The sequence below is a fragment of the Halyomorpha halys genome, unplaced genomic scaffold, assembly GCF_000696795.3.
Source record: "Halyomorpha halys isolate HHAL.00 unplaced genomic scaffold, Hhal_1.1 Scaffold432.1, whole genome shotgun sequence".
Taxonomy (NCBI): domain Eukaryota; kingdom Metazoa; phylum Arthropoda; class Insecta; order Hemiptera; family Pentatomidae; genus Halyomorpha; species Halyomorpha halys.
The window spans coordinates 724,968-742,459 of record NW_027112419.1 but is presented as its reverse complement, the minus strand read 5'-3'; the positions used below and the strand labels follow the sequence as shown (position 1 = coordinate 742,459).

Here is a 17,492-nt window from a genome sequence, read left to right as displayed (position 1 = left end):
CATTTAAGAACAAAAAATGAATTTTTCTAGCATTTAAGTTTTATGGACAACACCAGTTTCCCCCTGCTCTACTGTGCCTACTAGGTATTTATTATATGAAAGGAGCATCGATGGAGAAGGGGACCATCCTGGCGCTTGTGCATAGAAGAGAAAGCATTACATTACTTCGTCTGATTTATGCCAATTTACCAAACCGCACCTAAAGAAGTTTCATTTCAAAAATCATATCTTTGTCTCAAGAATTAAATGTATAAAATTTCCTAAAACCACTATTTCTAAGAAGGTATACCTCTACTTCCAAAAGATCTAAATTAATCAATGAAAGCTGAAAAAATGGTGTGATATTAAGAACTAAAGGCTAACATATTCTGAAACATTTACAATGACAAAATATAAACTTTATAAACACAATACTTACGAACAGTTTCAAGGAAAAGACCATTGGTATCTTGGATATCAAACAATCTCATTAACATTATCTCATCTTCGAGGCTTTGAAGTGCTATATCACTGAAAATTAAAAGGAAAAATTGTTTTAAGTCTTTACATTATTCTCTTTTAATTTGCTATACCCATCCCATAGACAATCCATTTCTGAAAGCAGTGCTCACAATCAGTTATTTTTTTATTATTGATCTGTAAAACCTTTTGGACTAGAGAAAATTTAAATTAACTGAATAAATTTTATTGTAGGAAAATAGTACAGGTCGTGAAGGTACTAAATGGAAAAAAATATTTAATATAATTTAATTATATAGTTATTTCTACTATTTTGTACCTTTATTGACTACTTCATATAGTCAACTGTTTTCTTCCTATATGAATAAGTTTTAGCTTTGGAATTTTCATTTGCCAAAAATAAAAATTAGTTAGCTTTAGGATAATATAAAACCGAACAATTCTTACAAAACCCAAACAATATAATAAAGAAAAACGTTTTACCCCAATCATGCAATGTTTAAAATGTTTTTGAGATGTGAAAAATATACTATGAACCTTATATTCATAAAAAATAAAAAGTAAGTCAGCGTTTGCTTCATCTTTAACATTTTCAATTATTTTTTACTACTTATGATCAACTCTCTAAATGCATTGCAAACACAGGTAAAAAAATAAATTTCATCAGCAACCTTTTGAAATTAAATTGGTTGATTTGATATGGAATCATCCATAAGTACAGAAGCCTAAATATTTTTATTCACTGTATTGCTACTTCATAAGTACAATAACACAACTGTAAAATTGACTTTATTGTTTTGTTGTTATTCTCCAGGAGGGGAAGGTAAATAAGCATGTGGGTTATAATGATGGATCTTCTTTCCCATGGCAAATTTTGTAAGTACAATTATGTCGATTAACAAACATCTAGTAAATGCATTTTTGAGTCCGCCAACACAATAAAGTCAATTTCACAAAATGTTAGCAATTATTATATACAAGTGAAACTTTCTACAAATATCTATCATATTTTTTCATCAACAGAATGGTGTTAAATTTAGCAAATAACCAAACTACAAATATTGGAGTGTATACTCTTATAATCTTAATATTCAATTTTCTAAACACAGTTTGTCTGATAAAATTTCAACGAACCTTTAGAATTAGCTTTTATATATTGTAATATGGTCCTTTTTAGTAAATAGTATATTTTGATGTATAAAGGGTTTTTAATATGTTTTATTTTATGTATCATTTTAATATTGTTATTTGTTATTTTAAATCAAAAAGCAAGCTAACCAGTTTTCTTTGTCTAAAAGAAATACGCTGTTTCAAAACAAGAAAGATGGCGGTGGGCGTCCTTCCCAAGTGTTCGTTGGGTTGGTTGTGTTAAGATGGATTGAAGTCCAGCAAGAGTAGGAAGCCATTTTGGACGATAGGACAGAACAATAGAAAAAAGAAGATACCAAGAATCATCAAAAGAAGATTGTGAACTTGGTTAGTTTTGCTATACATAAAAATAGATACATGTATAAAATAGATATTAATTTAATTAAGAGCAATTATTGTAAGTGTCTGTATTCTGATTGCCTAGCAACCCGCCTTGAGATTAAGAGTCTTTTTATATAATAAAATTCAATTATCTATTTAGTATTAAAGTTCTTAATTTGAACCCAAATTATCTTTTATATTTGAAAAAAGTTTTAAAACGATCAAAATTCTTTTTATTTTATTTTATTTTTAATATGAAATAAAATTATTACAATATATATCTGCTTTAACAGAATTAAAGAACATACTATGAAAGACATTCTTCTAATTGCTCGTCAGACTGATGACCGATAGGAAATGAATTGGGCAAAAGGTACCAGGCTGTTAAGAGAATACTACAAATGTGGACTTTTTAGATAAGAGAACAAGATAAAGATAAAAATTAAAAAAAAAAAAAAAATTTTCCGGCCAAGACTCACATTGGACTCCTTATTGCCTGAATGGTCATCGAGGGTTGGGGGTTGGGGGTCAAAGTACTTCATTTTGTGGGACCGCCACTCAATGAAAAAAGTCAACGCCCAAGGCCGGACTTGAACCGGCACTGCCAATAGACATCAAATTGGTAGGACAGTGTCTGAACCACTGAGCTACTGGCGGGCCCTCTAAAAGTTAACACCTTTCTGAGTACTAGACTAGTAATTTTTTTTTTTTTCTAGACTTTTTCAATTTTTAACTCAAATCTTCGGATTCATTTTTGAGGAAAAATGGTACAAAACTTGTTGAGGATAATATGTAATAAGAGTTTATTCTGTAAAGTTTTATCAATGGTCATTGATACCTTCAGTTTCCAGTTTCAAGTTTTGAAAACTAAAATTTCTTTACATCATAAACTTCAGTTCTTCCTTCACATCTTTTAAACAATACTTTGTTAAGAAAAATTAACAAATTATTCAAGCTGTTTTGCTCTATCAATCTGTTCTTTGTAAAACAGTTAAATAATAAAACTTAAATTTCAAAGTTGTAGTAACTTGTTTCTTCTACAAGTCTCCCTCCCCAAAATACAAATATGAAGATATGAGCAAAAATTGAAAAGGAAAAAAAAATCAACCATTTTCAGGTTTTTAATATTGCCATGGCTCGCATACGAAGATGGTAGGTCAACAACATTTTTATAAAAATAACTGTTCGTTTTTTATAAACCCAACATATCAAAATAAACAACATTTTGAAAGGAAGGACAATCCATGGCACTGTGATGGCCAAGAGTACTAAGGCATCACCTCACGTTTAGCTAACTCAAGTCAGAAGCGGTAGCAGTGCTGGTTTGAATCTAGCCTGCGTGGTTAGAAATTCATTTTGTGGCACACGGAATGAATCACATTTCCTACTCGAGCTAGAATAAGTTGAAGGATAGCAACCCCATATGCCAGGAGTGGAAATAAAATCTTTATTCAATGGTCTAATTTCAGAAAATTTTAAAGTGATGAAGAAATTAGTACTAAAAAAAAAATTTTGGGATTCAGAGAGAATCTAAATACACCTAAATAAATATATTTCAGCACTCCAGTTGTTATACTAGTTTATTTATAGTTTAATTTATCTTAAAACATACATAATCAATCATTATTATAATTCTATCGTAATTTAGGGCTATCAAAAATATTTAATGAACAATTATCACCATTCCATTCTTTCTTTTAAGAAAATATTTGATTTGATTTTTAAAAAATTCAGAATTAATATTACACTTTTTGAACAGTATCTATGTATAATTAATAAGTGCTCATAAGTTTGACTACTAAATAAATAAATTTTCTATTATCAGTTTCATATAATAAACAAATTAAAAGAAAAAATAAATCACCTTACCCTATATTGTTGTCAGGTCTCTCTCGGGCCATCAATGAGAACTCAATATCATTATCTCCTACGAAAATATTAAAAATATATATAAATAACAGTATGTTTTATGCATCCTAAATTCAATGAATATTTTATTTTCAAATGGAATTCTTCACTAGGTTAATTCCAGATAAATTATAGAAGTTTCTCCCACCCCTCCCTTCGTTTTTTTTTCTGTAGTAAAATTTGTGTAATACTTAAAGAGAAATCATAAATTTTAACAAAATCTTTGAATATAGTATCATTACTGTTCATCATTGTTTCAACATTAAATACAGTAATTTATTTTATCAAACAGGCTAAATTTTTCATTTAAATATAATTTTTTTTTTTTTTAAATAAAATAAAATATCTTCTGTGTATTCAACACAAAAAAATTTTATATTCAAATTGCAAACCCTAAAAATTATCCGAATGAATTGAAGCTATTTTTTTTTTATGGCTAGGACCTTTAAAATATATTCCTTTTTTTTCCAATTATATTTTTGAATTACATCAGACATAGTGCTTTTACTTTGGCTTATCATACCAATGGTTTTCCTGAGACTTCATTTTTTTAAAAATAAAAAATGATTATTTTTTGGACTTTAAAGATATTCAATGCATCTACACAATAGAAATTCAAATAATAATTGAAAACACCAAAAGAAGGGATCAAGATTGGGCTTTTATTTAAAAAAAAAAAATTGTTTTTGTATGAAAAAGTGTTATATTAATCTGAATGTATAAAAATTTGTTATATTAAATGCTTCTCCTTAATTATTTATGTAAAATTTTCTATTGATGGAATCTAATAGCGTTTGGTATTCTACATCACCAGATTTGATATCAACAAAAGAAAGACTAGGTGAATTGAAATAGCTGGCACAGAAATGAGGACTGGTTCCAGTGAGTGACTCTAAGCTGAGTCAAAACGAGGAAGTAAAAGTCTATTTAATTTGTTGTCAAGGCTAAAATGATCAGCGATTTTAGAATTTAAAAATTTTCTTTAAATTTATTTCTTACCACATAACTATATTTAAATGCTAAAAAACTGCTAAGTTTAAAATCCTCTGGGAATTTTGGTTACTAAATGTAAAAAAAAACAACACAAAACTAGACCTGAACTGTAGTAATTTAAAAATTAAGATGTTGAACAAAATAGGCATGTAAAAAAAAGATTAAAATTAATAAAAATTTGACTATATACAAATATTCATGTGTAAAAAATAATAAGGATTAGCAAAAATATCGAGTAAGGGATACTTGAAGAATAAAATTTTCCATAACTTTCAAGAGTATACGACAGAAAACAAAACAGATAAAAGAAGAGATACGTTTTAAAAAATGAAAGTAAAAAAGAGAAGTTCAGTGGCCGATTACAGCAGGGAAGGAGTTTCAGAAGGAGAACAGGCTAGGAAAGACCTAGGTATATGGTTGGACGGTTGTGAATTAAAAGAAGAGGTGGAATTATTAATTCCTGATGTAGTAGGGTGATTGGGATAAATGTAAATGAGTAGGAAAACATTACAAATGCAGCAATAGTCTCCTCGTCAAGAGAATGAATATGAATAGTGGGAAATTATTTATTTACCTTGTCCGTAGTCTTAACCCAACCTATCACAAATTATTGGCAATAATGACCAAATGGTAATGAAGAATCAGGGGAATCCTTCTTTTTAAAAGGGAGTCGAGAGGAAACAGCGAGGTGTCTGTGGATGAGGCCAAGTTAGGTTGGTAATGGGGGATATTCTAGCGAATAGTCTACAGTAGAGAAATTTAATATTTTCTCTTTCAAATTATCTGAAATATATATTGAGCAGAATACTAATTTATATTTAATAGTGTTCAGCAGAAATTTAAATAAAGCATATATTTGCTCACGACTGCCCAGATTTGTATAAGATTTTAAGTGACAAGCTCACAAATAATAATACTTAAAGAAAATTTGTTTTAAGTGAAGAAGTAAAGAATTATAATTTATATTTCATAAAACTATAATAAAAATTTTCAGAAGCATCATTACTAAATGATTTTTATTTATAAAAAGTTCATAGATAATATCTTTTCAAGCTAGTGAGCATCAAAATGTGGTTCTTCTACTTTTGGATACAACTATGTTACCATCCTCAGTTAAGATTCTTTTTCTTAGTGTATGAGTATAATTATGTTCTTCCGGATCTAAAAATAAAAATTAAAAATAAGAACTACTCAGAGATAGTGAAAAAGTTGAAGAAAAGTTTTCAATATTAGGATACTGAAAAACTTTTTTTTATCCTCATCATTTCATGGAATTAGAGCCCTATCTATTTAATCTGAATATTAAAAAAAAAAACCGATTATGCTGTAATATATAAATATAACAACAATATTATTTCATAGACTTTCTTATAACAGCCTGATATGGGAGAAAAACACGGGGTGCAGATCAATTTATTTATAAAATTAGGAAAAATAAAAAGTAAACAGGTTCAAAATCAATATAAAAGATTAATTGTAAACAAAAAATTTTCTGAGAGGCCAAAGAAGAGAAAAATAAGTGGTAAATCCGTGATTTGTAAGTAAAAAGGAAAACAATGCTGAGAAAAACTGGGTGTCAAATGTCACATTTCTGCATAATAACCATGTTTATGTTCTTACTGTAAGAATTTTTATCATTAAGTACATATTTTAGATAATAGTTAATAAAAAACAAATCATTTCTAATCAATAATTTAAAAATCTTGAGCATTTAAAACAAGTTAAATCATCATTAAATTTCATTTAAGTCTTAAGCTATAATCATAAGAGTAGGTAATAACTTGGGAATCTATGAGCTAGATATTAGTTGATCTTTAATGATTTTTATTTACTAATTTTTTCAATTTGTATGACATAATAAGTTCAATAAAATAAATGTACAATGTAAAGTAGTTTAAATATATTTAAATTTTTATTATCTTTTTTTTTTGCGTGAATTCTACAGTCTCTTAAAGCTTCATTCCAAACACAATCGTGCTTAGGACTACCCATCTTGAAGGAAACTCAATTCTGATACTGATACAGGAAAAATCCAAAAAAGAGAAATATTAATTTTATCATTCTAAATTAGTAAATTTTTTTTTCTCCTTTGATAAGCATGCGATTAAAGAGAAACATGAGATGAAGAGAGCTAACTGTATATTATTATATTATTATTTTTTTAAATAAATATTTATAGCTATTCAACTAAACATCAATTTATATGATTAAACATAGTTAAATTAAACAATATTTCAATGCTTTGAGAGAATGATTAGTAACTTACAAAAACTTAGCCGAATAGTAAGTGGAATGCTAGATTGACATCAATGTATACCATGAGTTACTTTACTTGAAAAATAGTCTTGTAGCAGGTAAATTAACTTTGGCAAGTTCAACTCATGTTATCAACTTTAATAACACCTAAAATAGACCAATTTAAATTAGAATTTCCAAATGAAGGACAATACTTTATGATAACTGAATCTCAAAAATAGATTTTAAGCAGAATTGAAAACGCTGTCAGAGACCATTTCTTAATTATAAACTAAAGGCAATTTAAATTGTTTTTGCTCCCTTGCATCCAAAGGTAGAGAAGTTTTGTATTCCTGCTAAATATATAAAAAAAATATCCTCAGAATTGAAACTTTTCACTCATATTATATGTTTTAGACATCAAGGAACAAATTTGGTTCTGTATGTCTGTAGTAAATATTTTGTCTAAGTTCAGGTATCAAATCGATCAAACAATAATTCACTTTAGATGAAATTTTCAGGGTTTGGTATCAAGTTGGTCCTATTGGTCAGTTATATATAATTTAGTTCCCTACTTTCCTATACTCATGCCTAAACCTATTTTCCTCAACACACCTATATTTTGATAAAATCTTGTCCAATTTGGAGAAAAGAGTAAAAAAGGATTAGTGTAAAATGGGTCTAGCATGAATTTCAACAGATTCTGTTAAATACTTTCACTTACTCATGCAAAAAACTCCTTTCTGATCTATATTTCAACTGTGGTTCCTCCCATACAAGTCTCAAATGACAAATCATTTATTGTGAAATATAGGAAATTACCTAATGAACAGAAATTTTTGAAAAATACGGTTTTTACAGAAGAAAATATGAAGAAATGAAAATATAAAAACAGTGAGAAAGCTATTCCGATCTATATACTAGACAGTTTATTAACTTATTAATTTACTTTACAAGAGCTTAATTTATTTGAAATGATGATTATATGAAGAAAGAAAATATTTTTAAAGACTGAGAAGAAAGTAATAGCAATTAAAATGACAAGACTGGAGCAGGTGGAATATTACTAAATCATATTTCCAACAAAACCAGTTATAAAACCAAAAATCAATAAAAATAATTAGGCAGCTAAACAATCTCAGCAAGAAAAAAAGACTCTTAAATGAATTAAAATGAGGATAATTGAATAAAAGAGAAATCAATATAACTATATGTAACACTAGTATTACATGTTGGCACTATTTCGAAGTAATGATACATAAGTAAGATAATTTATCAAAGAATTTTTAAGTTATAAAACATGATTCTTTATAGGAATCAATTCTAGGAAGAAAGGTAGTAGAATTATAGAAAAGTTTACAAACAATCCAAAATATCAGATGTAAGTAGCAAACACAAAGTCACCATGAGAACCAAGGACTAACATAATAATATATATCATAATAGATCATGATCATCATAATAATAGAAAATGATTTTTAGTAGCCTTTACATGAGCCAAACATTTTATTAAAGATACAACCTTTTCTCAATCCCTCTATTAGTAATATTAAAGTTACATAGAATCTCAGGGGATTGAACAAGTTTAAATCCAGACAGCAAATAAATAAACATTTGCTATAGATATTTTCTACGTATTGTGGATATAATATTTTGAACATAAATGTGGTAGGATTTGTAGGATTGAGAGCTGTCACTAGTTGACAGGTCAACACAATTCTAAAATGAGTACCCAATAATAAATAATAGACGGGGGGAGGAGGAATTCTATTTCTGGAACACCAAGGGTATCTTAATAACAGGCATGTTACATGAGACCCCCCAACCATACCATAAAACTGAAAACCCAATTGAATAAAAAATAAAAAAGAAGCAATCCAGTTTGGAGAAAACAAAAATTTCGACAATTACTTGGCTTCTCTAAAATTTGATTCCTTCACAATTTTCAACCCATATTTTTAGAACCTTTACTATAGCCATCAACAAACTCCATCCTTTTTTATCCCAGAAAGGGTTCAGTACTTAGTAAGAAAGAACTTTATCTTAAACAATAGTTAGACAAGGAGATCATTAGTTCATCATCACTCTTAAACACCAGGTTTTCCCCAATTAAGGGTTTCCATTTTATAGAGGTTGGGTGTGCCCCAGGAAGGTTCCTGAACCCAATAAGAAGTCCTACTGAACAGTAACTTTTAACTTATCCTTTCAAGAAAAAAATTTCTATTCCTGAAACTCAACCACTTTTATCATCTTCAAAAGCTGTCTTTTTCTCATACCAGTTTGATCACAATTCATATAGCTTTATAGAAAAAAAGGATAGGTAAAAGAAGAACCCTTTAAACAAATACCTAGATTTTTCATTTTTAGTTGTTATTCTTTGTTATGTAAATTTCTTAATATCAAATCATTGAGCACTTAATTCTAATCGGTTTTGATAACTTTTTATAAAAATATAAAATTAAGAGGTAGAATGTTATTATTTTTAACTTATTAATTAATAAGTATTTAAATAAATAAACATAAAACAGCATCACAAAAATAGAGTAGGTGCCCATTTAATGGAAGTTTAAGACTAATTTAAAAATTTAAATGAAAAACCTCAGAAGAAAATACCATAATAATATACTGTAACCCTACCAACTACTTAAATAAAATGGACAAACTACATGAAAAATACATTTATTTCAGACGTTCAATAAGGCGTGAGTGATATTGTGGAGGAACATGTGTTTTTTTAAAAGATGATCATGCTGACGAAGGCTTAACCGCATGTTTGGTAGGTAGATTGTTTTCATTAACCGCTTCTTCGTTACTGTCCAAATCCCAAGTGAGCTGTAAATCTATATCGGATGAGCTGGTCGAGCTGCTCCCGTCGATTACTACAAAAACATCTTCAATACATTAAGTTTAACTTTAAAATACTGTTCAATCAAGTTCATAAACCTTAATTAAAATCAGTCAGTCTAACATAAATTGGGTTTCCATAATAAATAAATTTAAAATTTATAATAAAGACAGTTCAAGATAACGCAAGAATAGAATATTATAAAAAAGTTACCTTAACATAGCATACTTCAAAACTTTTTATTTGAAAACCAAATATAACTCTAGTAATAATAGCTTCAGAAACCGAAATAATTTAAATGATTAGTTTTTAACTGTTTGAAACATGAATTAAACAATTGGATAATTATTACTGATTGATTACCCAATTCATTTATTTGGGAGAAGAGACAATGAAGAGCAAGTTGATTCCTAAGACTGATTCTACTTTGCTTTTACTTTGAAAGTATTTTAATTTGCTTAACCAAAGGTCACTACTTACTTCACAATATTCCACTTGAAATGATTTATCAATTTCTCTTAAAGATCTCTTTAACGAAATTTAACATGAGATTTGACTTAATTCAATTTTTACTGTAGCTTTCACATAGATTCATTTGTAAATAATCAATTATGTTATTTAAGTTTTCAATCTTGTTTCCCCATTGCCAAAGATGAAGAAGCTTTGTATTCATGTAGGGAATAAAAAAAAATTTATGTCCTCAGAACTGATAATTTTCACTCACATTACGGACATGAAGAAACAAATTTGGTTCAGTATCTGTTTGTTTTTGTTGTAAAATTTGTGTTAAGGCTTGATCGATCGAACCGTTTATCTATTTTTGATGAAATTTTCAAGAAATGTGCAGGTTGGTACCTAGCTGCTCCCAAATCAATTTTATCAGATTCCATCCATTACTTCTGCATTTTTAACATATTTACAGTGGCACACCTAAATCCGAAAAAAGCTCATTCAACTTCAAAGCTTGACCATTGCAACTTCATTCCTCTTCCCTTCACTAAATTCTGTCAAAACCTAAATTAGACCTAACAAAATTAATCTGAATATTGGTCAATCTCTTGGAAGGTTACCTAATAATTAAATATTGATTTCCTCTTTTAATAATTCGATCTCTGTGCAGCCTAACTATTTCACAAATCCTTTTCAGTCACAAAAATACTTCTATTAAATTTATAGGGAAAGGGGCATGAAAGAACAAAGAGGGTTTGTACAGAACTACACAAACATATTAGCTGCAGTTGACAAAAAGGGAGACCAAAAGAAATAAAATGATTAGATAGAACAAATAAGAATATACAACGCATTTGGGCGGGGGAAGCCCTAAATAGAAAACAAAATAAATTGGTAAGGTCACTAAAGATCAAAATCTTTATCCAAAATAAATAAATACTGATAATAATGTGAAAATAATAAATACAAAAAATAACTGAAATATAAAAATACTACAGGATATCTCATCAAAACATTTTACTCATAATCAGTCTTTATCATCACCTTATCATATCATAACCTTTAAAATCAGAAATATTAAGTGTCTGGTTTCTTTAAAGCATAATTAATGAAATTCAATGTTGTGCACCCATCTAAATCCTCCAATAGACTCAACCTTCTTTCTTTTCAAAAATATTAAGGCTTTGTTCTTTCATAAGCAGTCAAGTTTCGGACCCAAAACAGATGGAAGTGTAATGTTGTAAATTTTAACATTGAAATATTATCCTACATATCCAATAAATGTCTAAAGATTAATCAAAAGATAAACATAAAAAGCATGTAGAATAAAAAAAAAATAGACAGGAAGAGTTTAAAGAGAAAAAAAATATAGCGGTCTCCGTGCTAACATTAGGTTCCGTTTCCTGGAATGTGACTTCAGTCAAATTCGACCTAAGTCAAATCCTGCTCAACAAGACTTTGTCATATTTTTTAGTCTTTAGTTTATTTATAAATTGCACTAAATTTTAATAACTTAATTTACCATTTTAATTGACTTTTTAATGTCTTTATTGGATTAAAAAAACATTTTTTTATTTTTAAGCGACATAACTTAGAAAGTACTTTGATATAAAATAGTTCCTGGTAGAAATTGTTCAATGGCAAAACTCAGGATGGGACAATTTAAAATAGGAACTGCTTGCCTACTTCATCAAAATAATTTTTTTCCTGAGAAATATTGTTGCCTGTTTTTTAAACAATTTAAATTAAAAATATTATATAACAGACAGGCAAAAGTTTTTTTGAATAAAGAAACTAATCTTAAATTATAAAGTAGAATCCTAATAATTGGTACTATCAACACCCAAGGGTTAAATACAAAATAACCAAAACACTAATTTTAAAAAATATAATAGAATCCCAATTATTCGTACAATCAACGACCCTAGGGTTAAATACAAAATAACCAAAAGACTAATTTTAAAATATATAATAGAGTCCCAACAATTTGTAATGTCAAGGGTCCTAAGGTTAAATCTGATTATTATTGAAGATTATTGATAATAAGAATAAAAATAGTTATACATATTCATAAAATTTGGCATCAATCTCATTAGTATGTATTTTTAAATACTAATTAGATTAATATTTATAAGTATGGCTATTAGTTAATAAGGTTCATAAAGATCAATCATTTCTTCCAACTTGCCTTTCCACAATACACAATGTTTACATAAAATTAAAAAAAAAAAAAAAAAATTATGCTGATATAAAATTGTATAAACTAAATTGAAAAAACAAAAAATTTGAGAAAAAGAAATGGCCAGAATAGAATAAAAATGTAACAGTTGAAATTTAAAAAACAAATTCCTCCCTTACTCCTTCGTTCTTAATTATGACTTAAAGAGATCCACAAAAATTCAAACCATAAGACATTTACCTCACCAAGAAGATGAAAAATTAAATTATGATAAGAATAATCGAGGGGACTGGATTTTATTATTTTTATATTAATTAAAGAGAGAATCTCTCTCTAGGGACTAACGAATCCATACTGATAATCGGTATATTATTAGGCTAGGAATTACAGGGATTCTACTTTAATATTTTTCAGAATATGAGCTAAAATATAATAAGTCATAAATGAGAAATTTGTAAATAAATACCTGATGCTGTCTCTTCATCGACATCATTTTCATCATTACTATTGCCATCTTCTATGTGATGAAGGCAGTTGACACTAGTAACATTTTGTGTTTCATCATCTCCATCACTGTCCTAAAAATTTAAATATAATAGTTATTTATCATAAATTCATTAATAGAAAAACAATCAAATAAAGTCACAAATCGTGAATTATTAGTAGTGTAAGGTAACGGTAATAAATAAGTAGATTTTCCGAAATGTTTAAAACAGGAAAATAAATGATATTTATTCGAGCAACATCTGGAAATAACTAGAAGAGAATTAATGCTAAATATAAAATTTATTGTAAACAATTCTAACGGTTTCCTTACTTCAGTGTCTGTCAAGTTGGCAACGGCGCCTTGATTCTCAGGATTCGATTGGCCTATATTCGAATGAGGCCTTTTGTTAGTCGTAACTACTGAACTGATGTTCTTGGTACACTGTACTACAGCAGATGGAGTAGCGTTAGAAGCTGCCAATAACAAGTGTCCTTCACCACTTCCTCCGTTATTGGAACTTGAGGAATTGGTACTGCGCTCAGGCATGTGAGGAACACTTCTGTAATCCACAACTGAAGTTTACAAAATAATAACACACAATTTAAATTCAAGAAAAAGTCTCTTACGAGCTTTAAAGTAAGAATTATTTAATTCAGGCCATTACAATTCCATAAACATTTTATCATAATATCTAAAAAATAGATATACATAATTAGAGTTTGTACCCCTGAGAAGCAGCAACTGGGATGAGATCAGCTATTCCTGGCGAAGATTCTGCCAATGAATTAACACAGCGTGCGGTGTCTAACATAAAACATTTTGCAGTTCCAAGTTTCTAAAACATAATGTAATATTAAAATTGTAGAAATACAAATATATTTTTCAGTATTTACTCAAACTTACTCTAAAATACTAAAGAAATATTAATTTCTGATTAAAATGAAGTCAATAAATTCTTTAAAAACAAAAGAGATTAGATATTAGGCTTCTGGAGAATATTGGAATTAGTTCCAATGGGGGTTAGCCACTAACAAGATTTTTTTTTTAAAAAACCTTTATGTATAATATTTTTATCTAACAGCTTCAGACTAGTTTTTAAAGTCAATCCTTACCATAATATTATCAAGAGATAAATTAAAAAAAATTATTAGTTTTATAATTAATTTCACAATGTGGAATGCTCCACTCTGATTTTCAATGGCCCATATTACAGCAAAGAAAACTTTTTAAAAATTAAAAAAAAAAATGTCACAGACACATGTTATAAAATTAATTATTTTTACCTGCTTCAGATTACTAATTTCGTCCAAATATTGGGATTGAATCCTCTCCAAATGATTAATGTACCATTGCTGGTCTCGACACTTTTGGAAAAATGTTGGTGGTCTAACCTGAAACCTAAAATAATGAAAATGAATACAAAACCAAACATTCTAAAATAAAAAAGAAAAAAAATTAAAGATAAAATTCAAAATATTACATAACATAAACATATATAATACAAGACTCATGGTTTTGCAGACAAATGGTTTAACAGGACTGAATTCACAGGAGGATATAAGTCATTTTCATTTCATCAGGGCTCAGAACAGAACAAGATAACAACTAATGAACACAGAAAATAAAAAACAATATATAAACAGAATGACTAAGTAAATAATTGGACAGAATGAAATTAATAAAATGAAATTGATGAAAGAAGTAGAAAATAAAATGTATACATAGGTAATTGAAAAAGTAGCTAAAATAACATAATTAAGGAAATAATTTGTCGTCACCCTCTCACACGCTTTCCTCTTCTAAATATTTTCTACTTTTTATTTTTTTCATTTTTTACCCACTTGTAACGTTTCCTCTAAAAAAACACTTATCATCTCCGTAACATATTTTTTAATTCTGAGTCTGGCCGTTCGCGGAGCATAACTCACTTGGTGGTAAGATTTCAAGCTCACAGGTTCATTTTATTCTCTTTTTTTCTCCTATCTCTATTTTACCTCACCCCCTTTTCTATTCTTTTCTTAAATTTCCTTAACCACGCTATTAATTATGTTCACCATATATTATTATGGTTGTTTTCAATTTTTTTTTCTATTTATTTCTTTTGTTAAAGTTAATTTATATTTTGCTTCTTTATCTAATATTATGGTAACATATTTCATTTGTTACATATATTTTCTTTCTCGCAATTTTATTTTTTCTTTCCATAATTTTAATTTTGAAATTATTAATAAACTAAAATATTCATATTTCTTTGCATTACATAACTTCAAATTTTTCTTTTATTTCCTTAATTATATTATTTTACCTGCTTTTTCAATTACCTATGTATACACTTTATTTTCCACTTCTCTTATCACTTTAATTTTATTAATTCCATTTTGTACAAATATTTACTTTTGTGATTCTGTTTATATTTTATTTTCTGTATTCATAGGTTGTTATCTTGTTCTGTTCTTAGCCCTGATGAAGGCTAGAAATTCTGGCCGAAACGTTGGCACGATTAAATAAGTTACTTCAACTTATTTGTGATAAATTTTGACCGCAACCCCAACCATCTTTTCCTCGTATAAGTCATCCACGGTCAACTATCTCTCATGATTATAATATATTAAATATGGTTCCAAGAATTAGACAATAATTTGCTAATTACCTGAGAATTAGTGTATCATTTTCTGTATTGAGATAACCTTCACTAGCAAGCAGATCAATCCTAAAAAACCTATTATATCCCCAGCATTCACCAACTTCAAAGTCTGAAGCAAACTCTCGAACAATGTTTTTGTTTGTTTGTCTTGTACCCTGATGAATCATTTCCACTCTATATTCATACCTGGAAATTAAATAATGCCTATAATATCAAGGGATGGGTAAAAGTCTAATTTTGAGCCAAAAATACGAAACCGAGGAGGCTTCTTCAAAAAATGAGAAAAAACAAAACAGTTTGTTACAGAAAATATAATATGACTTGATTTAAATCAATGTAGTTTTATGTTTATTGATTGAATAGAGTTTACAATATTAAAATGAAAATATGGTATAGAGGGAGAATATAAAGAAAAAATCATACTTGGAAGAATCAGGGAGACCAGCAGTCAACTCCAAAAACACTGAGAGATAACTGCCTCTGACGACGCCGTTCCCATCTGGATATACTTTCAACCTCCAGCAGAGTCCATTTACATGAAGCGATTGTGAATAAACAGGATCTGCCTTATGCTGCAACTGAGAGAACTCCTGCATCACGAAGGTACTGGACTCATAGGCAGGTACTATTTCACTAGACAGAAAAATTCAGACAGATTTATTAACACGGCAACCTAAGGTTATTGAAACTTTAAAATTAAAATCAAATATGATACATCAAAGATTAATAGAAAATTCTAGGATTATATTATCATATAATCTATAACAACATTAATACAAAAATATAATAAAATTAAAATTGTGTTTTTATTTATTTCTTACTGTAACCCTGTGAGAAAGTTGATTATCAGTTTTTCATGTACACCCCGTATTCTAAGAGGGTAAAACTTAAAACTTACAGCATGTTCAAGATATCAATCATTATTTACAATTGTTAAAGTACCCATATTTTAGATAGATTTCCAAATAAACATTATTATGCTTGGATTATTATATTATAGGAACCATCATGATTGGAAACATAATTTAATATCAAACTTTAAAAATATACATCAAGAGTCTTTTTTATCTTTTTCATTGAACTTTTGACATTAACAAGTAATTTTCATTCTTCAAAGTGCACTTTTATCTTAAAAAAATAAATGTTCATAAAATATTTTTTATTAAAACTGCAACATTGTATTTCCAGTTAATAAAATAATTATCTTATTATTTTCCATTCTTAATAAATAATTCAGATTTCTGTTTCGTTTTTTTATCTTTTAGTTTTGTTTTTTTTTATTATAAAACCAGTATTTTTTTATAATACTTTATTCAATCATTGAATGTAAGAGCCATAGTGCAGCACTAAGGAAAAATATATATAAAAAAAAAAAAATAATGATAAAATAGAAAGTAATTACTAACCTGAAAAAGTCTGAAGGTACCGTGGGTATAACAAAAGAAGACATCGGTTTCTTCCTGATTTGGTGAATCATGCGGGACAACTCAGTAGAACTACTAATTAGTTCTGAGCGTGTCTTGCTTTGCAAGGCGGCATCAACCTCTTGCAAGACAGATTCTACATTCTCTATCTCAGAGCTTAGAAGAGTTTTATGGCTGATTAAGCTCACTAGTTTTGCCTTTAGTTGTGTGTCCAAACGAGCTACCATCAGCTCTACTGCGTTTCTAATTTCTCTGACCCGTTCATCTTTAGCATTTCGCACAGACTCAACATTTCGATCCTGTAGGGTAAGTGTTATTATTAAACATTATTAGGAAAAGGACAGGAATAACTTTAATTATATATTTCTATGATTATAAATATAGCCTTTTTGAAAAAA

The 17,492-nt window shown here is 28.2% G+C and overlaps 1 protein-coding gene across 7 annotated transcripts in view; it reads right to left on the bottom strand.

Moving 5' to 3' along the window:
* Positions 1–17,492, bottom strand: part of LOC106682621 (E3 ubiquitin-protein ligase TRIM37) — a 91,864-nt gene that overhangs the window by 5,033 nt on the left and 69,339 nt on the right. For 4 of the 7 annotated variants that reach the window (XM_014423567.2, XM_014423564.2, XM_014423565.2 and 1 more), the window contains exons 4-12: positions 17,077–17,393; positions 16,094–16,303; positions 15,677–15,856; positions 14,310–14,424; positions 13,752–13,861; positions 13,357–13,585; positions 13,006–13,117; positions 3,799–3,856; positions 419–510 (exon numbers count right to left, since the gene is read on the bottom strand). In XM_014423567.2, the coding sequence (XP_014279053.1) occupies positions 419–510; positions 3,799–3,856; positions 13,006–13,117; positions 13,357–13,585; positions 13,752–13,861; positions 14,310–14,424; positions 15,677–15,856; positions 16,094–16,303; positions 17,077–17,393 (1,423 nt within the window). Of the gene's footprint in view, positions 1–418; positions 511–3,798; positions 3,857–5,878; positions 5,992–9,728; positions 9,957–13,005; positions 13,118–13,356; positions 13,586–13,751; positions 13,862–14,309; positions 14,425–15,676; positions 15,857–16,093; positions 16,304–17,076; positions 17,394–17,492 lie in introns of those variants that run through there. The other 3 variants (XM_014423570.2, XM_014423569.2, XM_014423568.2) reach the window with 3 other exon arrangements.